Raw genomic sequence first — 23,758 nt, 5'->3', positions numbered from 1 at the left:
CAATTTCTCCTCACTCTGGCCCCAGACTCTCCCATCTTTGTGGCTCAACTTCCTCAGCCACAGACATATCCGTGTTACCTGGGCAGTAGTCTAGTTTGCATTTCCCTGATGACTAAGGGGGTTGAGGATGCTTTTGCATGGACTCCTGGAGCTCCCGTTTTGTGAAGTGCCTGCCCAAGTTTTACTGGTTTTAACGTATCTTTTTGATCTTTTAATCTCTTCACCTTCTACCACGCTCATGGCAATTTTACTGTAAGGGCACGTTTGCCACTTCCCTGCCACTGGACTTTGGTTTGTACTATCCGAGTCACCCTGCATGTTTGTAATAACTTGACTCTAGGAGATCAAGGCTGGGAGCATCATCCCTTCCTTCTCAGAAGTCTCTGGGCTCCTCATGCAAACCTTCCAACTCTCTCTCCCTTCCAACTTCCCATCTGCACCTGTGGACAGAGCTTCACCCTCCCCTCACCAACTGCAGCCTCTCCTCCTACCTGATCTGTCTCTGTCACCCACACAGGATTATGATCATCGATGGAGATGATGTGCAGGTGTCCAGCATGGTCCCTGGATTCCTGCATGCTCGCAGTAAGTATGACTTCCCTTCCCTCTTCTTGATGTTCTGCAGAAAGGAATTAGAGTAACATTTATCAATCATGCCCTGAGTGCCAGGAGGCAGGCCAAGGACCACTCACTGCCCATTTGTTACCATTCTCTTCTTCTTTCTTAGTTACAGACTTTATTCAGGGCAGTAATGTGCATCCTTTGCTTTTCCTGCCTTCCTCTTTCCTGATGCCTGGAACTTGGAGCTCCTGCAGCCATTTTGGACCAAGAACTGGGTAAAAGAGCCAGCTCTCGAGCCATCCAACCAGACCTTGAAAGGCAACTTGTCTCATGCAGCAGAGAAATTAACCTCTGTCACCTTAAAGCAACAGTGATTTTGTTTTCTATTATATGACACAACCTAAGGCGGATACTTAACGAAAAGTACATGTTTTTGGTTAATCATAAACATGTTTGCTTGAGCTAAATTTTCCTGCTTAAAATTATTTTTGCTGGTAAGTAAATGATACTATGTTTGAGTCTCTACACTCAAATTTGTATTTTTCAAACAGCCCACTGGGTTAGTTTTTCACACTGGTATGAGTAATTGAGACATGGCATCTCAAATAGCCAAGAAATTAGCATTCCCTCTTAGTATTTAAAAGAAGTTGTCTTAAAAAATTTTTTAACAAAATAAAAGAAGTTGTCTTGGGGCATCTGGGTGGTTCAGTTGGTTAAGTGTCCACTTTCCGCTGGGGTCATGATCCTGGGATCCTGGGTTGGAGCCCTGTGGCAGGTTCCCTGCTCAGCAGAGAGCCTGCTTCTCCCTCTCCCTCTGTTCCCCTGCTTCTGCTCTCTCAATCGCACTCTATCTCAAATAAATAAATAAAATCTTTTTAAAAAATGGGAAGTGGTATACACATGCATATGCACACACACATACATGCACGCTAATGAACCAGCCATGTGTAGTGTACGGGAGAACACTATGGATTCTGATTGTAAGGCTTGGATAATTCACTTGATCTGAGCCTGCTTCCTCATCTGAAAATGGTGGCCTATCACGTCCATGTACTATAAGGACAAAATGAGAAAAGTGCATATAAAATGCCTGCCAGAAACAAAGCGCTCAGTCAATGGTAAAGAAGGTGGGTGTGTTTTAATTTTTTGACAGTTGGCTTATTTGGGGCAAAGAAGACTAATCTGTCCCTTCAGGAGAAGGCCTTACTCCTTACTCCAACCACTTGAGTCACCCCTACCCCCAGCCAGGCCCCTGGGGGAAAAGGCCACCAATGCTCTGACCCTGAGACCCTGGCCTGGGGTGGCTGCTGGCACCCCCCCCCCCACTTCCCCAAGGCAACAGCACCCACAGCAGTGAAGCCCAGAAGAGCTGGGTTTAAGTCCAGATTCAGTTCCAGTTTTTATTTAAAGATCCTAATTTCTGGATGTTTATTTAGGGGATTCCAGCGGTAGCTTAAGCTCCTTTAAGACATTCTAAGTTGAAGTCTTTCCTTCACTTGGCTGCTAAAGTTTAATTCAGTCTAATTATTTCATATGGCACCGACTATAATAGTTTCATAATTTCTAGTATATTAAGCACTTAATATGTTGTGTCATTTGAAATCACATATTAAATTCAGCAAAGTACATTTTAATGAGAGTTAAGTGGTGTGAAAATATTAATACAATGTGATGGTTCATCTTGGTGCTCATATTTTGTAGGTCTGTTCCCAATGCACAAATGCCTCGCTCACCAGGTAAGCAAAGCATTTAGCTACCTGAGGCTGAGATGGGTGTCTGCTGAGAAAGCAGTAGTCCTGCCTTTTGCCATCTAGCACTTTACAGTGAGATTTCCTGGGGCGCCTGGGTGGCTCAGTTGTTAAATGTCTGCCTTTGGCTGGGTCATGATTCCAGGGTCATGCATTGGGCTCCCTGCTTGGCAGAAAGCCTGCTTCTCTCTCTCTGACTGCCCTTCCTTGTGTTCCCTCTCTCTGTCAAATAAATAAATGAAATCTGAGAGAAGGAAATACAGTGGGATTTCCCATTGGGCCTCACCACCTAATAAAGCGAGTAGGGAGATCCTTACTTCCATCTTAGATGGGAGGAAACTGAGGCTCACTGCTGGGCCCCGTCAATATGGCCCTTCTTGGCTCAGAGAAGGTACACCTCCCTGCACACAGCTGCTGACAGGGTGTGTCACTTCTCCCAGCTGCAACCCCACATAGAAAAACTGATAGAACCTGGAAGTTGGCAGCCTTCGTACTTGGACTTGGAGATTCTTTTTGTCCCTCTTTCAGAGGGTCCCTTGCACACTCTCAACCTAAACACCCTGTGCTCTCAGGCTGCCCTGGGAATGCCAGCGAAGAGGGTCTTGAACTAAATCACAGTGAACCCTTCAGATAGCAACAGCTCAGAATAAGGATGCTTCAAAGGCAGGAGGTAAGGCGCGGGAGAGAGTGCGCCTCCAAAAACTGTCCAGTGGGACTCCTTTATTCCATCTGGGTGCGGAGTTAGCCCTTGGAGCCAGAGAGATTTGGGAGCAAATTCCAGTGTCACTCACTAGCTGTGTCCCTTTCCTCTCCAGGCCTAGGTTTTCCCCATCAGCAAAAGAGGAACAAGACTCCCTCCTGCTTATCTCTAAGACATGAAAAAGAAACAGAACATCAGAAGAAAGGGCAAGAATTCACACTAAGCTCAGAGAACAGCAGTGAGTGAGTTACAAGCTGTCCCCTCCCAGAGACAGACGCAACCAAGGCTTTCCATATCAGACCCAAGGCAGCAAAGCCCTCTGAGGGAAAACAGTCCTCACTGCAGCTACGGAGGGGAGTGGGAACAAAGGAAAGGAGCTACCACGACAAAAATGTTATCCTAGCGAAGAAACAATCCCTCCAGTAGCTTTAAAAAGAGGAGCTATTCTCACTTTTTAAAAAGTCTGATTCTTGGAAAATTAAGAAGACCAAAGACGAGTAAGGAAGTGGTTATACATGGCGGGGTTTGTGGGTTTTTTTGTGGTTTTGTTTTGTTTTAAGATTTATTTTAGAAAGAGGAAGAGAGAGCACAACAGGAGGGGCAGAGGGAGAGGGAAAGAGACTCTCAAGGGGACCCCGTGCTGAGTGCCGAGCCTGACCCCTTGACCCTAAGACCGAGACCCCAGCTGTAACCAAGAGTCAGATGCTTAACCAACACCACGGCCCAGGCAAGCCTACATTGAGTATCTGTGTACCTACTACGAACTTCCCACGGACCCAGGACCTGCTCCAAACACTTCACAGGAAGCAGCTCCTCTAAGGTGCTCAGGCCACTCACATAGCCCTACAGTTACTATTCCAACAACCCTGCTGGGCTTGCCTCGGAGTCACCGCCCAACAGGTGGGGAAAAGCAGGCACGGACAAAGCTCCAGGCGCAAAAAAGAGATCTGGGGGTGAGTGAAAAGCATGGTCCCCAACCCCCTTCCAGAATCAAGCTGGGAAGGGGCAGCACTGAGGTCAGGCATCTGGGATGGATTAGAAGGGCTCTAACCACAGCAGGGGCCAAGCCGGAAGAGCAAGGGCTCCCAGAACAGGGGGATTAGGAGGCTTGCAAAGAGAAACTCCCTCTGGCCACTGGTGACCCTGCCTCTTCCCAGAGGCCACCCTCTGAGCTGTCTGTGAACAGAGACCTTTTTCTACCTCCCCCCTCCCAACCCTGGCTTTCTTTTCGGGGAGGCAAAGAAGGAAATATGGAAAAACTCCTTTACACTGGGGTGATTAGGGTGGGAGAGCATACTTCAAAAGAGATCTTAGGAGAACAAGGTTTAAGTCAGAGCAGGTTCTGCTCAAAGGGATTTCTAGGGCCTGAGGGGTGGGTTCTTCTCCACACCCAGACCGCCTGAAGTCCCATCCTGTGTCTGGACCCTTGGAGCTTCCAGGCCAGGCCTGTGAACTCAGCACTTCCCTGCCCTACTATGCTGGGTAAAATCTGGATGCCACCAATGCCATTCGTGCCCAGGTTCCCAGCAAAGAGAAGGCCATGGCTGCTTCTCCACACCCCTGCTTCCTCCTCCCTCTGGTGGGGCTGATGGGAATCCCTAGCCCTTCTTATTTCAAATGAATGACATGTGGAAACACTCAGTGCTCCCAGGCTTCAAGGGAATACTATAACAATGTTAGAGAATCCTAAGATCTCATGTCCTCACTGACATGTTTTCAATATGAAACAGTCCATTGCTTCATTTATCCAGATTTAATTAAGGTTGGCTCTGATCTCTCCCACTCAGGAGTGGTAGGAAGCTCCACCTCCGATGGGATCAAGGGAACCACTCTGCGTCTCTTAAGGTTCTGCAGCCCAGGACATTCAGCGAAGTCTGTCGGGACTCAGGCCACCTTGAGTCTCAGAGTAGAGCGAAGACAACAGCTCTGAGGGCCAGCAGGAGCCGGCTTCCCCTGCAGCTCTGAGACCCATAACCTACGCAGAAACATACTCCTTGCCTTTTAGTGTCCATGCCCTTGGGGTCTCTGGGAGCAGGATCCCCTTGGTTCTCTCCATACTGAGTCCTCCATCCGTCTGTCCTCCAGCTTCATGTCACATCCAATCCATCTCCTCCCCTTTCATCCCTACCCTCCCCCCTTCCTCCACACTGGGCCTTCAGGGTTCAGAGGAGAGTGCTGCAGGGTTCTGCAGATCCCAGACCCTAGGTCCACGGTAGCTCCTGTGGACTAATTCTTGGGGTCTTCCGTGCCCCAAGGATGACCAGAATTCTCCACCCTTCTAAAACAGAAAGCAGAAAGTGTTGAATGTTTACATCTTGCTAATTATAGTCTCCAAAAAAGTCCTTCAGTTACCCAGTTACAAAAACAGAAAGAAAGAAAGAGAAAGAAATCAATCACAGGAATCACAGCATGCCAAAGCAGAGAGAGATATGAAAGATCATCTCTAGGACAGTTTCTTCACTCTGCAGAAGCTAAAACAGGACCAGAGAAATCCAGGGAGTTGGGCAAGGTCACAAAGACAGATGCGGGAAGAGAGAACTCAGATGTCCCTCCTCTATGTTACAATTGCTCAATAAAAAAAAAACAAACGAAAAAACAAAACAGAACAAACAAACAACAACAAAAAAAACCCACGTCTGGCTCAAAATAACACATGCTCGTGTAGCCAGAAATGGTGAACAACCTGGTCCATCTCCTGCTGGTTTTCGCAATAAGGCAGTTATGAACCCACGAGATGTACCTGTCACCGTGACACGTGTGAGCATCGACTGTGACGAAAAGGCTCTTCTTCTAAATAAATGAATAAAAACGTGGATGCTAATTGAAGATTAGCATCATCTCCCATCAATGCTAATAGGCTTTTTGGTTATTTGCAATTCCCTTTTGTAAATCTGAGGGAAACATCGTTGCCCAAATTAGCTCTTTTCGCTCAATAAAGGCCATATTAGCATTCTGAGGTTTGTGTTTGCTTACTGCTTATTTAGAGAGAGGTCAGATGAGAAGTTGGGCAGCCTGCACCTGATTTCCATTTCACTGAAGACAGGTGGGGGGAGGGGCTCCAAAGTCGCCAGAGGCCAGGCCGGGTGCTCCCTGGCTGTGGCTCCAGTCAGGCTCACAGTGCTGAGCCAGAGCAGGTCCACGGGGCACCTACCACCTCCACAGCGGTCTCTCCTGCCTGGAGGACTTGCCCAGATCCGTGAAACTCACTCAGGTGGCTCCCAGGTCTTCCTCTGCCTGGTACTGCCTGACCTGACCTCTAAGGGCTGCAGCCCTATCAAGCAACTACTCAAACGTCCCCTCCCCTCCTGCCCACCTTCTTGCCCCAGTCACTGTCTATCCCCCAGGCTCTTCCTTCCCAGTCCATCTCAGCACTGGACTGAGAATGCTCTGCCATGTTATCCTGGCTCCCTTGCCGGAACCGAAGCGTCCTGCAATCACGCAGCAACCCAAACCACTGCCTATTGGACCCACAGCCCCACCGCTGATGTCTAGAAGCTTGGTATTTGGAGAAGGCCAGCAGGAAGGGAAGTCTGAGCTGATAAGGCCTTAGGGGCATCCTCGAGGTCAGCGAAAGGGGAGGGGGCACCCCTGGTCCCAAATCTTTCCTCGCTCGAGTTCCACTGGGAGGAGAAAATGAAACCAGACTTAGCTCCAGAGCTCAACTTTCACAACTGGCAGGGGCAATTTTGGCCTTGATTACCCAACTAGAGCTTGTTTTCTAACCTGCATTTTGAGGGGAAAGCCGCGGGTCGGGTTAAAGGCCTAAGGGACCTAACGCAGTGACCATTCCCAGGCTGTCACACCCCGAATCACGCTATGGTGCCACACTATGGGGTACCCCAAACCGTACCCCTTGCCCTTGACTCCAAGCACCGGGCGCGGGTCCCGAGCACGCCAGAGGAAGCAGCGGCGCCACGTGGCCCACCCCACCGCAGCCCTCGGCCAACCCTGCCCACCCCCTTCCGGTTCACGCTCCGTGGTTCCAGCTCTTGGCGGGGTCACGGGCCCTAGACCCCGGACTGCCCCACCGGCCGATCGCAGCCGCTTCGGGGTGCGGGTCCGGCATGCTGCAGGGCCCTCAGGTGCACACGGCCCCCTCTCTCCACCCCCCAGCCAAAGGCCCTGACCCCGCCCCCGTTTCGTCGGAAGCCACTGCGCCGCGGCGTTCGCTAAGCAGCCCCGCGCGCGACCCCTGGGGGCCCAGCCCACCAGACGCCGAGCAAGAGCTGGGCCCGCGCGCACCACGTGACCGAGCGTGTTCCCGGCGCCCTCTGGGGGCGCGCAGAGGTCGGGCGGGCCGAGGGCCAATTTCCCATGGTCCCTTCATTTGCATACACAACGTTGGAAGATTAGGGACAAAATTAGATTTAATTTAGCTGTAATCACAAAGATACAATTACTGTCTGTACGAGATAATAAAAGGTTATAGTGCTGTAATTATTTGGGGATTTTTGAAAAGCGCGCAGCATAGTCATCATAACTGTAAAAACATGGCTCTTTTGAGCTTTATATACTGGCCAGGAAAGAGGGTGGTTCGTGCTCGCTTCGGCAGCACATATACTAAAATTGGAACGATACAGAGAAGATTAGCATGGCCCCTGCGCAAGGATGACACGCAAATTCGTGAAGCGTTCCATATTTTGTTTCATCGGTCCCTCAATGCAGACACTTCCCACCTACAGGTTTTATCTTTTGTTTCACACAAAGGAAACTGTAGTCCCAGGAGATAAAATAAGAGGAGGTGGGGCGTAGTCAGATTTTCTCCTTTTTCTGCTTTTTACGCCCGACCCCAGGCTTCGATCTTCCCCAACGTTGCCCCTGCTTTCCCCTGCACTATCCGGAGTCCTAAGGCACCTACCACTTAAGCAAGCGGATTTGCCAAAGTTGACCCACTTCAGGTCCAAAATATAACAGGCCCCTAGTGCTATGATAGACCCAAGGGGACTGTAACAGGACACGCAACAAGACTTCTCTGAATGTCTCTGAATCTTAAAATGATGCCTCTGAATCTTAAAAACATAGCAATGCCCACTCCTTATTAAGCATCTACCATGTGCCAGGGGCTTCCAGTATCTCAGTACTCCCGACAGCCCTGCCTTGTGCCTACTACTGTCAGCGTTTTACAGGAGACCCCAAGAGGCAAAGCACCCTGGCAGTGATCATGTCATGAGAAAGTGGCTGCCGCGAGGCCCGGCAAGACCTTTGGAGGCACAGGCCCTGAAAAGATCGGGACCCTACCCCGACGTAATGACTGCAAAAAAGCATAGTCCTACTTGGTTAAGATGGGAAGAGGGGAAAAGTCCAGTAAAGTTCAGATTTCCTGCGCGGACTTTATCGAGGTGTTTTCTTTCCAGGAGGAAAAAAAAAAAAAAAATGGTGTACAAGCTTTGCAGGTGCCAGAGCACACTCGTAGTGGGCCCAGCGGTCTCTGCAGCCGCTCGGAGAGTAGCAGGGCTCTATCCAGGGCCGCAGAGCTCCCAGGCTCACCACAGCTGGGGCAGGCAGCAGAGGCGGAGCCCCTAAGCCGCCCCAGGGCAGCGACGAGTCCTCTCCAGGCGGGCGCTCGGAGCTGCCTAGCGGCGTTCCATCAGGGATCCATTTCTGTTCTCTTCAGTGGAGGTGAAATGATCCTTTCCAGGTAACAGCCGAGAATGTGGGTCTGTAGGACCTCTCGTTGCGCCTTCTCCTCGGCTCACGGCCTCCAGTGCATGGAGTTGGAGGACAAGCTTTGGTTTTCCTTTCTTCCCCCAAAGATGCCTGGTTCTTATGAGGAACTTGGGTAACTGGGTGCATGGTTTTCAAAGTCTCCTTCTGAGATGCCAAACAAGAAAAAGACCAATGTTGGCGTGACTCTCTCTCCTTCTCAAGAAACTTGTTATTCCACTTGGTATGACCGGTTGTCTTGGAGCAGATACGAGGAAATACAGGCAATTCTTAGTCCTGGAAAAGCCAGAGACCTGGCTGACTTTCCTGGCTCTGCACAGTTCTGTGAAGTAGGTACCCTCTCCCGCCTCCAGTTGCAGATGGGGAAGCTGAGGCGCAGAGAGATTCAACAACTTGCCCAATGTCACACAACTAGTAAATGGCAGCGAAGGGATTGAGACCCAGGAAATCTGGCTAGAGAGCTTGTGCTCATAACCAAACACTACACCAGCTTGGATGGTAGAGAGTGAGAGATACAGTTGTTTAGAATTAATGGAAAGAGCACATGGGTCCAGTTCTGCTTTTGCTGGTTTTCTGAATTCAAGAACAGGAGTCGTATTTTTGCAAAGGATCGAGGCTAGAATTTAGATCAGGGTAGCTGGGAATAGGTGCCCGGTGAACTTGCAAAATGTGAAGGAGTGGAGGAGCACTGTCTTTGGGACACGCTGGAAGAGAAAGAAAGTTTTCCTAGGCTGACAATCTCTTAGCAGACACCTGCCCTCCAAAATAATCCTTTTGATGAAGGATCTTCTGAGCAATAAATTTGTGCTTTATTAATATGATGCAAATGAGTTTAATTGCCTCGCAATCGCTGATATTCAGAAGCACTTAGGGACTCCTTCCTTCGGACATTTCCAGCACCCAGACTAACCACAAAGTTGGAACCCCTTCATTGAGACATCTGTTGAGCTACTGGGATGCCCTACCTAGGCCCTGTCCTGGAGATTCCAAGGAAGGGCAAGATGCGGCCCCTGTTGCCAGGGTACTTACAGTCCTATAGGAAACAGACATACAAAACGGAGGAGAACTCAGAGAACTGAATACCCCCTGAGTTTTTCATAAACCAAGTGCCATAGGAATGCAGAGGTGAGTCCCAGGAATCCAGAGGTCTTCCAGCTGGTTTTGTTTTGTTGTTTGTTTGTTTGTTTTGCTTACAGTTTGCCAGATTTGCAGGATAGATGGAGTTGGGATTTCCTCCCAGGAGGGTGAAACATCAAGCCATGTTTGCCTGGTTCTTTATCCCCACACCCTGGACTCCAGAGCAGGACCTCCTGTGGGCACCGCCCAGGAGTGTGACACCAAAAATTTGGACGCAACACCCAGGAGGACGTTCTGGGTATTCCTCTAGCTATTCCTCTAGCTATTCCCCAAACCCCACGTTTTCTCCCTAAAACAAGGCTCCCTAATCTGGAGCCTTCGGACTCTGGGCTGTCATACCTAAATTGTGTCGCAAGGTGGCAACGTTGTGGCGAGAAATAGGCTTTTTAAAAATCCTGGGGTTTTTTTCCAAAGCATATTTTCCCTATTAATGTTTCATTTAACTTAATTAGAATCTGGTAAACTAATTAAAGTAGCTACGAGCCCTGCAATCAGCAATAATTCGTATAATTATTGATAATTACATCCATACCAATCGTTTGGTTATTAACATTTGGGGGAGAACAAACCACTTCTGAAGGGACGAGGAACCCAGGAGGGTTTTGCAACAAAGCTTTCTGGGTCGGATCCGCCTACACCTCCAATCTGCAGGGATTCTGGCCCAGATGGGGCACCCTTTCGGGCTCGCCCCGGCCGCCTACGGCTTTTTCCCCCTCCACTTCGGGGGAATTCGGAAAGGGAAGGTGAAGAGAAATATTAGCTGGGCTCCTCTGTGTGGGCCGCGGCCCTGGAACTTCCTGCCTGGGCAGTGCCTGTCATTCCCATTTCACCGAGAAGGAAGTGCGGCTTCCAAAGGCGTGCTCACGCCAAGGGAGTCAAGGCTCGCGCTCTCCTCAACACCTGCACTGTTGGGGTGCACCACCGCCGGGCCCCCACACGCCGTGAGGACGCAAGTCACTTCCTCTCGCGCCCTTAGTTTCACCGTCGGTACAGTGGCCAATGATCTGGTTGATTCCACCCACAGAAATGTTCCCGCTCCTTGGAAGGTTCCTGCTGGGACATCGAGCCTTCCGAGGACTTCTTCCCTGGGCGACACCTGACAGTTTAGTCGGAGCCCTCCGCGCCGACTGGAGTAGGGTTGTGAGCCCCAGCGCCGGGGGCTCTGGAAACCCGCCTCCTGACTCCGCCGCGCGCGCGGGGAGTCCTGGCCTGCGCCCCACCCCGGGCCCTCCAGGCGCCCCGACATCCAGCTTCCCCGCCCGCGCAGCCCAGACCGCCAGGCCCGAGGGGAGGGGCGGAGAAGCGCGCGGAGATCCCCGGAATGTTGGAGGCGGGGGTCGTCGGGGCGCGGGTCCAGGCCTCGACTCACTGCCCGGCGCCCAGCTCCCGTCCCAGACGGAGGGGGTAGGGGGCCCGAGTATTAGTTTATGTGAGCCCAAACGGAGGCCTAGAGTAATAAAGGGAGCGACACCGCATCCTTGAGAGTCAGCCGAGGAGGTGAAACTGGAAGCCAGGGGTCAATTATCCCCAGTACCCGGCACTTTCCGACTCCAAGCACACTCTTCCTCCACCTCCGCTGCCCAAAAAAGCGCGCAGCAGTTTCCATCCTTTATCTGTAGCCTAACCAGCAGGTGCGCTGTGGAAACTGAGGCCGACGGGAGGCCGGTAGCAAGGTGAGGTCTCATGAACCGTGGCCAAGTAACAACCCACCTCTCTCTCTCTCTCTCTCTCACACACACACACACACACACACACACACACACACACACCTCATCCCCCAGGGGTGACGACCTGATTCCGGGGCAGGTGGGACTCACCTGGCTCCGTGGGCTCCTCCACGTCCGCACACCCTCTCGGACTGAAACGGACAGAACCTTTAAACCCGCCAGGCCTCGCTCCTTTGGGGTAGAGGAGGGGCAGGCGGGAGGACAACTGTGCACGAGCACGGAGTCTCGCCCTTCCCTTCCGGGCGTGCCCAGCCGAGGTCCACCCTACGTACCTCGCCCCCGGCCCCACCCCAGCGCTGACCCGCCAGGCGGGCGAGGCGCGTGCCTCCCGGCAATATTGATTGAACCTGGACTTCCCGGCAGCGTCCCGTCTGCAAGGGCGCGCGGGGGTGACTTCCCTGGTGGGACAGGCGTGGGAAAGGGCCGGAGTAAATCCTCGGCCCCAGTGAGAGCTGCAGGGAAGAGTCAGAGACCATGGCACCCAGGAGGCTGCGGTAGTCCTCTTACCTCGGGCCAAGAGGCTCAAGGGAGTATCCCAAACGCGGGGAGAGGGTGGCCTGGAGGCAAACTGGGTATGTCTGAAGGACTGGGAGAGAGGTCGGGGCACTAGCTGCCGCCCACCCGAGCCCGGCGATTCTCAGACCCGTAGCGTCAGAACTCGCGCGTGAGGTCTTGGAGCCGCACCTGTTGCGCGTCCCGCAACCCGCCGCCGCCCACCTCCCTCATCCCTACCCCCACCTCCACCGCCACAGCCCCAAGAAGTGACAGATTTCTTTTTTTATTAAAAACAAAACAAAAGTCACGGATACAGGGTGGTCTCCCCAAATAGGCTCAAGGTGGTCTCCATCTCGTGAGTCGTCGCCCTTTTTAAAGTGCTGTTACATCAAGAGGTTAACAAGGAAAAAAATTAGACAAAACCCAAAGGGGAATGCAAAATGGGACCGGAAGTAGGTCCAGGAGAAGGAAGCAAAATAATTTACAGCATAAATAAAACGGAACCCAATACTGAACCCAGAGAGACTCACAGTTCATTTATACCCATTGCACATAGCCACTTTGTCATTAGGAACAAGTTTCAGAATGGAAGGGACAGGGGAGAGCGGGGCCAGCGCCGGCGAAGTTGCTACCTGGGGGGTCCGAGGCTGTGTGGGGCGGGGGAGACACCCCTTTCCCCTTTCTTACCCCCTTTGGTCCAGTTAACCCCATGAGGTCCGATGCCCTGGAGTTAAACCGTGGGGCGAGGTGGTATTTACACTTGGAAACGAAGAAGGGGCCCTGGGCCAGGGCGCCCGGGAGGAGGGCGGGCGGGCGGGAGGCTGTATGTACATCGGTCGTGTCGGAATGGCTTGTTCCTCGCTCTCGGCCGCCGCGGCCGCGGGTATTTACAAGAAGAGAGCAGCATGGCTTGAGGGCGCGTGGGCGCGGCGGGGCCGGCCCTAGGGCAACAGCGGGGGCTTGAAGGAGCAGTTGCCAGTGCAATGGCGGGGCGTCAGCATCTTGCAGGAGAAGTGGTGCAGGGCGTCGTGAGCTTCTGGAAAGACAGTCGGGCGGGCCAAGTTGGGCACTTTGCTTGCCCAGCCTTGCCTGCGCGGCATATGGGCTCCCTCCACTCGGCCCCCTTCCCTGCCCGCCCTGGTCTCACCCACCCCCTTGGGACTGGAGGGCTCTCAAGTGAGCAGGTCAGAAAAACCGTAGGAGTGTAGGAGAGAGAACCTGGCGATTTAGAACCAGTGCGCTGGTGCATTGCCCCATTATACAGAAGAAGAAACTGAGGCACACAAAGAGGGAAGTTAATCTGCCCAGGGACAGATTTGGATCCCACGGGAGATTTCCCAATGTCCAGGGCTCAAGGGGTTCTTTCTCTCTATTCTACCGTTCTAGAATTATTTCCCCATTTAAAACATTCGCACTTCCCGCCTCTCAGCTTCTGATTTAGGCAGACCTGGTCTTCCCCTCTCACTAGCCCCTTCATTTACTCAATCATTCATTAGCTCATTCATCGTCCATTCATCTGCCCATCATTCATTCATCATTCATTCATTCAGTGGCACAGCCAGAGCCCGGCAACAGTCCTATCTTTGTTTCCCGGCATCCGCACCTTTTAATTTCTGCTGGATGGCATAGCGCGCCTTCCGCTCTTGGTCGAGTTCGTTACACAGAGTGTCTGGAAGACATGGGGAGGGGCCGGTGAGGAAATGAGACCACCCTCCAGCCGGCCGGGGTCAGAGCCCCGGGCTCACCCTCTCCCCAGCGCTCAGCTCCTCCAAGAAACACATCCGGGAGACCAAGGGAGGGAGCACCAATGCTCCAACCTGCAGCCGGGCGGAGGGAGGAAAAGGCCTGGGATGGCGCTTAAAGGCAGACGGATCTAACCAAAATTAAAGCAAACTTAGGCATTACTTCCCAGGTAATTTTACGCCTCGATTTTTAATTTAGAAACCATGGAAATTGCCGCGATAAGAAGTTCAATCACTCCATGTAATGATGCCTGCAAGCCGTTTGCTGGGCTCGCTTGCCATTCTGAGGCTAATCAGAGTATACAAAGGATATTAAATAAAAAAAATAATTGTTAAATTACCTTCAATTTAAATCCAAATGACTGAGCCAACATTGCGGCTCCTGCCAGAAGAGAGGCAGTTACGGCCCGTGCACGCGCTCACCTGACTCCCGTCTTACCTCTGACAATTTGCAGCTGTTGCACCATTTCTTCTCGATAAGCCAATTCCCTCTTCATTTGATCCTGAAAATTATCTGTGCAAATTGATTAAGTGAGAGCTGTGACGCACAGCCTCCTCCCCCGGCCCCATTTCCCTACTCCCCATTCCGCCCCCACCCGTTCCGTCTCCGGCCTAGCGGGAACCCCCGGGAAAAGCAGGGTTCTGCGGCTGGTGCCTGGCGCGCAGCCGCGGCTGCCCTGACCTGGGGTCGGAGAGCGCAGGAAGAAGGCTCTCGAGCTGAGGTGGGGTGAGGGTGGGTTGGGGTAGGGTGGGTCAGGAGGGGGGACGGGTACCTTTGAGACTCTGAAATTCTCGCTCCAGTTTCTTGCGGAGCTCCATTTGCTCCAGGAGCAGTTTTTGCAATTCGTCTGCGAGGGGGCGAGAATAGGAGTAAAGGAGAGTGCGAGGGGCTCAGGCATCCCCCACTCCCACTCCCACCACCAAGGTCCTGCAGGCCCCGCCCTGGCCCAGAGTCCTGAGGTGGTGGGGTCAGGAGGTAGAGGCCCTCTACACTGTTTTCCCATTCGCTTCCAAAGGATTTGGGCGAGCAAAAAGGGCTAGGAGACAGGTTGCCCAAGGGAATTAAATTCAGGATGATGGAAGCCATGTTGGGCTAACCAGCCCGGCTTTTGCTTTAAGTCGTTCCCAACTCCCTAACCTTAGAGGCTGGCCCAGGACTTGGTTTACCCCTCCAAATGACACACCTAATTGTTCCCTTCAACACTAGGAGCTGGGTGAATCTCGTGAAAGACCAGGACCCCTGCCCCAGAAAAGCACCTGTACTCACAATAGCCTGTTCACAATTTGGGGGGGGGGGCAGGCCCCCAAATCCATACTAAGAGCTCTCATATAATGCTGAAGGTGATTGCGTGTCCTGTATAATCTGTGATTAGAAGAGTGGAAGACCACCAATGCTTCTCCCCCCTCCTACACCACTTTCCAAGCCCATCCCCTGGCTGGTTGAGAGTAGCGTGGTGGATAGCAGGTGGATGTGGAGAGCTCCGTTCGTGCCCTCAGAGCCAGCTACAAAGGGATGGCGGGGTTGGGGGGTCTGCCCTGACCATGGAGCTATGGGGGATCTGGGTCTTCCCCATGGGATGGCTCTCTGAGAAATCCCACCCTGAGCAGGTGCTGAGGAAACATAGAAACGGGAGGTAGAAGAGCAAAGTGGGGTCAGAGGTTCCTGTCCTCTGTGCCTCAAGCCACGGCTCCCCTGCAGATGGAGCAGCTACCCCAGGATCCCATTCTGAAAACAGGCTCTATCGTCACCCCATTTAGGGCATGTTGGGGGGTGGTGATTATGCATTAATTCCAGGAAAAATATAACCTCTCAGACATTCCTTAAATAAATCTCCTTGCAATCTTGCTTTTCAGAAAAAGTCCTGTTTTCCAGTGAGGTTGGGAGACCCCGATTGCTCTATCTCCTTGTTACACATACTGAGGATCATTACTCATTGCACTCTTTCACTGCGCTCTTCAGACAGGCCAGCCTTGGAAATCCAAACTTCTAATGAACTTCTTCTGGGGGTTTGGTTCACTCTCCCCATCGTCACGCCCCCCCCCCCAAACCTCTATGCCAGCATCATGTGCCCAAAGGAATGTCCTTTCCACTCAGTGAAATCTGATCCCCCGAGAGCCCTGTGTTCCCACACACTCCCCTACAAGAAGGGGTCATCTCCCCCAAGCAGGGTGGACCCCCATTTCACAGATTTAACCTCACCTCTGGCCAGGTTCTCGATATCTTTCTCCACTAGCTGAGTTCCTGTGACATCCAGGGTGAGCCCATCTTCACCTGGGATACAAGGGCAAGTAAGAAGGGTTCTATCCTGAGAGAGGCCTTGGGAGGGGAAGAGTGAGCTGCCGGGAACTGTGCTAAGTCACCCAGCTGCTCCAGATCATTTGTCTTTACAAGAGACAGTTACAGGCATCGAGTACCACCTACCTTCCAAGCTATCATTTTAGGGGTATAGCCCTCATTTTAGAGAGTGACCCACTGAAGAAGGACAGTGGACTCAGGAAATTAGGCGGTCTTAGGGCAGGAAGTGCCCTCTGACCTGCTTCATGTCGGTGATGGTGTCTCTCGTTTCCTTTTAGAGCCCCTTCCCTTACCCGGAAGAGCCCCAAACCCACAAAGGAGGACAGCAACTCAGGAAACCGGGCCTGCACCTCGCGCGCGCTGTTTAAATCTGTGTCTGCCAGCCTCAGGAGGGGACCAGCAGCCGCTTACGCTCTACGCAAGCCGAAGCCAGTTGGAACCTGGACGACCTGGGCCCCAGCTTCCGGGTGGGGTTGGTGCGCGAGGGTCCTAGGGCTCACCTCGGTCTGTATTTGCGGGACTTGGTTGGGAGATACTCCTTTGGTCTGGATAGGATTTCCTCGTTTCCAAATCGTCGGCGGTCGAGTGATTGTCTTCCTTATCTGGTTCTTAAAGGCAATAAACCGAGTTTCAAGGAGAAGCAAAGAAACCGTGACCCCGATACGGCCAGAGCTGCCACGGTCGGGGCGCCCGAGCTCTAATTAAAAGCGTTGTGGCCGCCGCTGGTTCCCGGCTGTGCGCCGGGGCTTGCACCCTCAGGCTTTGGGCCGGGCACCCCCTCCCCCGCGCGCGGTCTGCTCATCTCGCGCTCCACGCCCCCTCCCCAGCCCCTCGGAAAAGAACAAGACGAGCAGCCGAGCCCACCAGGGACGAGCGACCTACATCGCGCGCAGATACTGGGGCACCGCGAGCGCGCGTGGCCGCCGGGTCTGCCTGCGCCGCTCCCGCCGAGAACGCGGCCCAGGCGGCGACCCGCGCGGGGTGGCAGCGGGGGAGATATCCTTTCGGGCTTGGATTGCCTGGATTTCCGAGGCCCTCCGCCCCTCCTCTTCGAGGCACTCGGGCCCGGCACACAGGCAGGCTCCCCCCGGGGTTGGGTCGCAGCTACGGCGGCGATTTAGGGGTGTCCAAGCGCGCAGCCGAGCGCCCGCACCCTCCGCCCTAATCCGGCCTGCCCACGGAGGACCTCGAGGCCAAACATTTGCCGAATAAATGAGAGGACTTGAATGAGGTGCCAGGAGCGATTTTTTAAAAGGATTTAAGTCAGAGTGTGAGGTGCACATGAGCGTGTGTAGTGCGGTGGACAGGTCGGTTTGTTAAGTGACCAAACGATGGAAGTTTCTGGGAGTTCTCTCTTGGCTTCCTTTTCCTTTATTTTTCTCTCCCGCTCCCTCTTTCTCTCGCTTTCTCTGCCTCTTTTTTCTCCTCTCATCTCTCCTCGCAGCCCCCTCCCTCCGCCCCGGCCCTCCGCCCGTGGTCCCCACGTCACATTGGCCAGCGACCTCGGCAGGGGGGCTGGGGGCGTTACCGTGGGCCTCGGGGGTGCAGAGGTAGGAGGCCGCGGGCCCCAGCGCCGCCGCGCTCTTCACATGCTCGTCCCGCTCTGGCGCGTACACCTGCGGCGGCCGAAAATGACAGGCGGTTAGGGGGGCGCTTGAAGCGGCTCAGGGCCGTTCAGCCCTGCGCCGCGGCCGAGAGAGCGCTGAGAGGGGAGGCGGCGGTCAGCTAGCCCGCGGGACCCGAGCGCCCCGGACGCTAGGAGGCACGCGGCGCAGCCTGGCGCCCTCGGAGGCCGCATTGCATCACCGTAGTAGCGTCAACGATAATTATTAGCGCCCTCGATAAATTAGCAGAAAGACAAAGCGGCTCTCAAGCCAAGGACCATTCACAGCGAGCCCCCACCCCCAACTCCTTTCGGCATCTTCCGCCAGCCCTCGCCCAGTCCCCGCATAAAAGACGCCTTTCGCATCCAGCTAATGATTCGTGTTTTAATGGACCTAATGGAAATGTACAGGTGTGCGCACCCACTTTCAAACCGCCAACGCTTTCAGCTTAGTTGCACAGTCCCCACCCGAACCCGTGGCCCAGCAAACCTGGGAGCCCCTCTGCTGCCCTGCAAGCTGTCTTGAAAGCTGCCTACCAGTGAACCCTGCGGTTCCCAAGGCTGGAGTTCAACGGGACTCAGAAAACTACTTATAGGGGTGGAGGACGATTCTGGGACTGGTACTGCTGGGGCCCGGGCTGAGGAAGACCCTGTCCTCTCCTCATCAGCTTGTCTTCCCTGGGACTCTGATCCCCGTCTGGGTGCGTGTGCCATTGGCGCTTTTCTCTGGCTTTGGGTCCCTTTATCTACCCGGCGTTCTTTCCACAGACCGCTTTTCTTTCTGTCTGTGTTACTGAGAGTCTCTGCCTGTCTCCACCACCCCTCCCTCAACCAACAAAAATGTAAAGCACCCCTTTCTCAGGCCTGCACACCCCCCTCCCCGATTTTCCGAAACCCTTACACGGAGGTCCCAGCAAGTTCCACAGCGCTACCAAAGCTGGGCCTACCCAGAGTAGCTGGGGCCTGCCGCGCTCGAACGCCTGCTCCAAACACGATTCCTGTCCCTAACTAGGCCAGTACCTGCCCCACATCCCCGAGGTGCCGAGGGGTAAGCGGGGAGGCGCCACCAGCGAGGCAGGCGCTGGGCTCACCTTGGCCGGCGCGGGGCCCCCCAGCGGCCCGCAAGGCTCTCGCAGCTCATAGCCGCTGCTCGGCGGGCTCCTCTCCGGTCTCCGCACCACGTCGTCGGCCGCCAGGTCCCCAAATGACCGGCTGGGGGTGGGCAGGCCGGGGCGGCGCCGGGAACGAGGGCTGCCGCCATCTGGGGAGTCTGTGGGACCGTCGGCGCCCGAGGAGGTGGTAGACGGGGGCCCTGCGGGCTGGTCGGCGTCCGGGCCGCCTCCCGTGCTGGGCGCGCTGGGTACGCCCGACTCGGTCTCATCTAGAGCGCCCTCATCGTCAGGGAAGCGGTTGGACTCCACGTCCACCTCGGGCTCGTCAGCAGTGTCCACGTCGGGCGAGGCGGAGTGGTAGCTGGAGCTGCCCTCGCTCAGAAAGTCTGGGCTCACGTAACCGCCGCCGGACCCCGCTCCTGGCCCTGGCCCACGAGCAGGCCCCGCGCCGTACGCGTCGCGGGCGCTACCATAGAGCTTGGCGATGCTCTCGGCGTCCTTGACCACAGGTCGGAAGGCCGACACATAGGAGCCTTTGCGTGCGGGCGGCGGTGGTGGGGCAAGTGGGGCCAGAGGCGGCGGCAGCGCCTCGTCCGCGCCGTCCTCGTCCAGCGGCCCGCGGGACAGAGCGCTCGGACAGCGCTCCTCTGCGCCCAGGCTGCCCTCCTTGGCGGGCTCGGCACCGTCCAGGGACTCGGGGCCGCCGCTGCCGGCTGCTGCAGCTGCCGCCGCCGCCGCCGCCGCTACAGCGGCCGCCACGGCCTTGGCTTGACTCTGCGCAGCTGGATAGGGCGGCACCGGCAGGCTGCCTGCCGCCGGCCAGAACATGGGAAACGTCGGATATACGGTAGCGGCGGCGGCCGCTGCAGCCACGGCCGCTGCGTCCTTGGCCGCCCCAGAGGGCTGGTGACCCCAGAACATGGCTCCGCCACCCGGGCCAGGGCCTGCCCCCGGGGGCAAGTGGCCGGATCCTGGCCCGCCCGCGCCTCCGCCAGTGCCCGCACCCGCGCCGCTCCCGGTGCCTGGGCCTCCCTTGGGCTCGCCCGCGCCTAGCACCGGGTCGTCCTTTTTGGGGCAGAGGCCGAAAGCCGTGGGAAAGCCGTAGGGGTGAGGGAAAAGCGGCGGGGGCAGTTTCTGCAAGAGGCCAAAGCCCTTGCTGGGCACTGGGATCACTGGGTAACTGCGTACGCCGGCGCCGCCACCAGGCCCTCCAGGGCCCGCCGGGCCGCCGGCTCCTGCGGCTAGACCAAGTCCCCGCTGCGGATGGGGAGGAGGGGGCCCAGGAGGCCCGGTGGCCTCGTCTTCGCCACAGCGCAGGGTTTTGTGGGGCGGCGGGCCTGGGGCCATCTCTGCGCCACACCCCGGGCCGCCCCCGCCGCCAGCACCACCCTTCCCCTGCCCACCCGACCCGCCATTAGCGCCGCCACCGCCGCCTCCTTGCAGCGAGAAAGTCCGCTTGCGCGTGCCGCCATTGAACATGGCCTTGACGTCCTCCCAAGCGTGGCTCAGTTCATCTGTGGCCGACTTGTCACTGAGTTTGAGATGACGACGCCACGAGTTGAAGTTGGCGGCGTCGGGCTGTGTGTACTTGGCGTCCGGTGTGCGGTGCGAGTGGAAGATGAACTTGTTAGGCGAGAAGTACATGCTGCAGTAGCCGCACTTGATGCACTTGGCACGCGAGCTGTTGTAACGCGCGGGGATGAAGCTGCCACGGGAGCCCCACGCGCACTCGTGCACCACATCGAAGGCGAAGTTCTCCGGCAGCTTGGGCGGCTTATGCTCGCCCAGGAACGACTTGCACAGGCGTTCGGCCTCGCGCTTGGTGATCATACCACAGCGGCGAGACGAGATCGGCATGGCCCCGGCCCGACGCAGAATCTCCAGCTGTACTGGCGTGCACTGCACGCACGTGATGCCCAGGGCCACACGGCGGTTGTGGATCTCATTGTAGCTGTAGTTCTTGAGGAGAGTGTTGGAGATCTGCGCCAGGCAAAGGCGCTCCTGGCCGTCGATGACCAGAGACACGATAGGCACCCCGTACAGCGACGTCTCGCCCACCTGGTTGGGTTTGAGAGCGCTGGAGCCCGAGTAGGGTTGCAGCTCCTGCTTAGAGTTGGGTGAGGAGTTGCCCTCGCGCCCCGGCCCCAGCTGAGTGGTGAGAGCCTCCATGCCGCCGCTCCTGCGAAACAGAGAAAGCAAAGAGCAGATGAGCCATTTTCAGCGCCACCGTGGCTCCGGCCCGCCCAGCCCGGCGCACTGAGTTGGGCGCGTGGGGAACTTGGCTAACCGGAGTCCAAGCTCATTCGCCCCCTGGACGGGAGCCTTTTTGTTATTCAGACCGTGCTGGCGCCACAACAAAAGCCCCTGGGGTCTGGGGAAGAAGAAGGGGTAATTGAGACCTCAGGAAGCCTGGCAGCTAGGAACCCAATTTTGTTTTCGGATTGTGGAGGAAGTGGGGCCCAGAGACGGAGAGTGACTTGCCCAAGGCCACACAGCAAAGCCATTTCGGAACCCAGGCTTCCCAACGTCCAGATCCGTGTGCCTTTGGCTACCCTCGCAGCCTGCCCTACCCGCCCGGGTCCTGAAGCCCGGACTTCGGGGACCGCTGCCCCTCTGCTCAGTCGCGCATGCACGAGGGCGGGCGGGGGAGGCGCTGGGAGGGATCCAGACGGGGGGAGGGGCGGTTACTGCCCATCTCCAGACAGCAGGGGGCGGGGGGGGGCGCAAAGAGAAGGAGGAGGGTCTCGAGGCCTTGGAGGGGTGTGTGTGTGGCGGGGGAAAGGCTGAAAGGACCGCTGTTCGCGGTGCTGAATCCGGCTCTCCAAAGCTCGCTGTGCGCGCCCAGCCCCAGGGCGGCCCACACCGCACCCAGCTCCGTGCCGAGCCGGTTCCCGAGGATAGCAGCACTGGTCCCACAAACCCGAGCTTCTCCTCTCACGCCCAGAGCCTCACGTTCGTTGAGAAGAAAGATACCGGCTGGAAATACAAACCGTTTTTTTCCCAGCCATCAGTCGACCAGGGTCACGCAGTTCCTAACCACATTTTCTGCATTTTTAGCTGCGTTCCGTACCAAAGCTTGTTTCCATCCGGGTCAGCGCGTGGGGACAGAGGGGTTCTCGATGAAGTTTCTCAGGAGCCACTTCTCCTTTGCTTCCAACAGCCCACTCCCTAAGTTTTCCTCCTTCTTCAGATATGCCTTTCCTGCTCAGGCCACATGCAGTCTCTCCCGGCTCCGGGCTTCCTCTTTTGGGGGCGTCTCCTGAGTATACTTCAAGCCGGGCTCTCCCAATTCATATGGGTTGAGAAGAATCCTGGCGGGTGTTCGGAGCCACAAGACTCCAGGTCAAAAGTTGCTGCCGGTCCGCGCTTTGATCTCTGGCCCAAGCAGGGTGGTTGCCTCTCCCGTGGACTGTGGCAGCAGAAGGACCCAGGGACTGATGCTTGGGGCCCTCTAGGTCGCCTGGCCCGGCCACGTGTCCTCAGACACCAAAGGCTCTCATCCAGCCCTAGGCTGCAGGCACTCCTGCGGCGGAGGCAGCTCAACCCTGAGGGCCCCTCTCTTAAACTCATCAGAAAAGGCAAATCCATTTTCAGAGGGGCAGCTCCAGTGAGACTGGGGATCCGAGTTCAAAAGCTTTCATGGAAAAGACTGGGCTCTTCTGTCTGTCTCTTTCCCTCCCTCTGTTTGTCTAGGTGCCCCTCATCTGTCGATCGTATCTGTCCCTGAGCTGCCTGTCTCTCCCAGCTCGCTCCTCTTTCTCCCATCTGTCTTCGTACCTTCTTCAAGTATCAAGCTATTTATCTGTTATCTGTCTATTTCATCTTTATCTCCGGGGATCGAATTGAAACAAGTTGACCCTCCTTTCACGTTAAAGTCCCCTGTAACATCTCAGGAGGCAAAAACACTGTCTTAACTCCCCAGCTGAGGCCAGCCCCGCAGCCCCCTGAAGAGCTCTCAGGCGGGATTGGGAAGGTGACAGGGGTGGGGGGTGCTCCGAGGCTCTGGGAAATGACGATGTCTTCTCGGTTTCCCGAAATCGGCAAGAGTGTCCTGCCCGCATGCAGTGAAGGGTGCGCCTCAGAGCAGAGCGCGTCCTCCCCAAGCTGAGGGTCTGGGGGCCCCGCGGGTTTTTCCGGAGTGGAGGGGGCTATGGGCCCCAGAACCAGGAGAAGGGGGGCCCTAGAAAAGGAACCGAATTTCGAGGGCCAGAGCGGAAAGCCCGGGCAATGAGCTGTACGCAGCGGTCAGGAGCAGCCGCCAGGGCTGCCTTGAGGAGCCCTCTCCGGCTCCTGGGGCTTGAGGGGTGAGCTTGGAGAGGTCGACGAGGCGGGAGGCGGACAGCACTGGGAGTGATGCGATGGAGTCCTTAGGTATAATAAAAACAACAGCCACAAGAACCCAAATCGGAACTAAACGAAAAGAGCTGTATGGGCAGGGCGCGGGGGCGGCGGGCGACCCGACGCGGGTACTCACCGTGCGGCGGCGGCTGGAGCCGGGCGAGCGGTGAGAGGAGGTGCGCGGCTGGCGGAGCGGCGGGCGGGAGTCCGGGATCCGCCGGGCTCTCCGGGTGACGGCGCGGCCCCTCCCCGCGCGCGCGCACAGCCGCGCTCCCGGGCTCCTCGCGCTCACACCCGCGGCCCCGCTGGCCCCTCCCGCGCGACGCGGGCTCTCAGCGGGCGCTGGACGCCAGGGCCCCTTGAGCGAAGACGTGTGCCCTGCGCCGCTGCCCCGGAGGCCCCGGACGGGCCCGGAGCCGAGGCCGAAGCCTGGAGCGCATGGCGCGGCGACGGGCACGGCGCGGTCACAGCCCGAGTGGCGAGGCCGGCGCGGGGCGGGCGCGCTTGACAGCTGCGAGCCGGGGCGCCACACCCACCGCCCGCGCAGTCACTCGCGCCCTCCCAGGGTCCTCTAGCCCGCGGGCCACGCGCCGCGCCCGCCGCCTCCTGCAGCTCCCGGGCCTGCGCGCCCCAGG

At 56.2% G+C, this 23,758-nt stretch overlaps 1 protein-coding gene and 1 non-coding gene across 5 annotated transcripts; one reads left to right on the top strand and one right to left on the bottom strand.

Moving 5' to 3' along the window:
* The first annotated feature begins 7,545 nt into the window (after positions 1-7,545).
* On the top strand, positions 7,546-7,652 carry LOC132000395 (U6 spliceosomal RNA). The gene has a single exon (XR_009399270.1). It is a non-coding gene; the product is annotated as a U6 spliceosomal RNA (small nuclear RNA).
* A 4,647-nt stretch (positions 7,653-12,299) lies between these two features.
* On the bottom strand, positions 12,300-23,352 carry SKOR1 (SKI family transcriptional corepressor 1). Of its 4 annotated transcripts, none has more exons than XM_059372349.1 (9): positions 23,260-23,350; positions 18,765-20,964; positions 17,599-17,686; positions 16,571-16,678; positions 15,975-16,046; positions 14,548-14,622; positions 14,214-14,288; positions 13,636-13,701; positions 12,300-13,068 (listed from the first exon to the last, which is right to left on the bottom strand). In XM_059372349.1, the coding sequence occupies exons 2-9, from the start codon at positions 20,952-20,954 to the stop codon at positions 12,974-12,976; spliced, it is 2,769 nt and encodes a 922-aa protein (XP_059228332.1). In that variant the 5' UTR covers positions 20,955-20,964; positions 23,260-23,350; the 3' UTR covers positions 12,300-12,973. The 4 variants fall into 4 exon arrangements, 3 of the variants coding, with proteins under 3 accessions (XP_059228332.1, XP_059228333.1, XP_059228334.1); XM_059372350.1 differs by lacking the exon at positions 23,260-23,350 and adding an exon at positions 21,856-22,187; XM_059372351.1 differs by lacking the exon at positions 23,260-23,350 and adding an exon at positions 21,776-21,843.
* Between the last annotated feature and the right edge of the window lie 406 nt (positions 23,353-23,758).

Source organism: Mustela nigripes, chromosome 13 (assembly GCF_022355385.1).
Source record: "Mustela nigripes isolate SB6536 chromosome 13, MUSNIG.SB6536, whole genome shotgun sequence".
Classification (NCBI taxonomy): Eukaryota; Metazoa; Chordata; class Mammalia; order Carnivora; family Mustelidae; genus Mustela; species Mustela nigripes.
The sequence above is the reverse complement of the archived record's forward strand: the minus strand, read 5'-3'. Positions and strand labels throughout refer to the sequence as shown.

Coding starts and splice junctions, on each gene's coding strand:
- SKOR1 (XM_059372349.1), bottom strand. CDS start 20,954: ATGGAGGCTCTCACCACTCAGCTGGGGCCGGGGCGCGAGGGCAACTCC. Junction 16,047..16,570: donor TCCCGCAAATACAGACCGAG/GTGAGCCCTAGG, acceptor CTTGTATCCCAG/GTGAAGATGGGCTCACCCTG. Junction 13,702..14,213: donor ACAGCTGCAAATTGTCAGAG/GTAAGACGGGAG, acceptor CATGTCTTCCAG/ACACTCTGTGTAACGAACTC.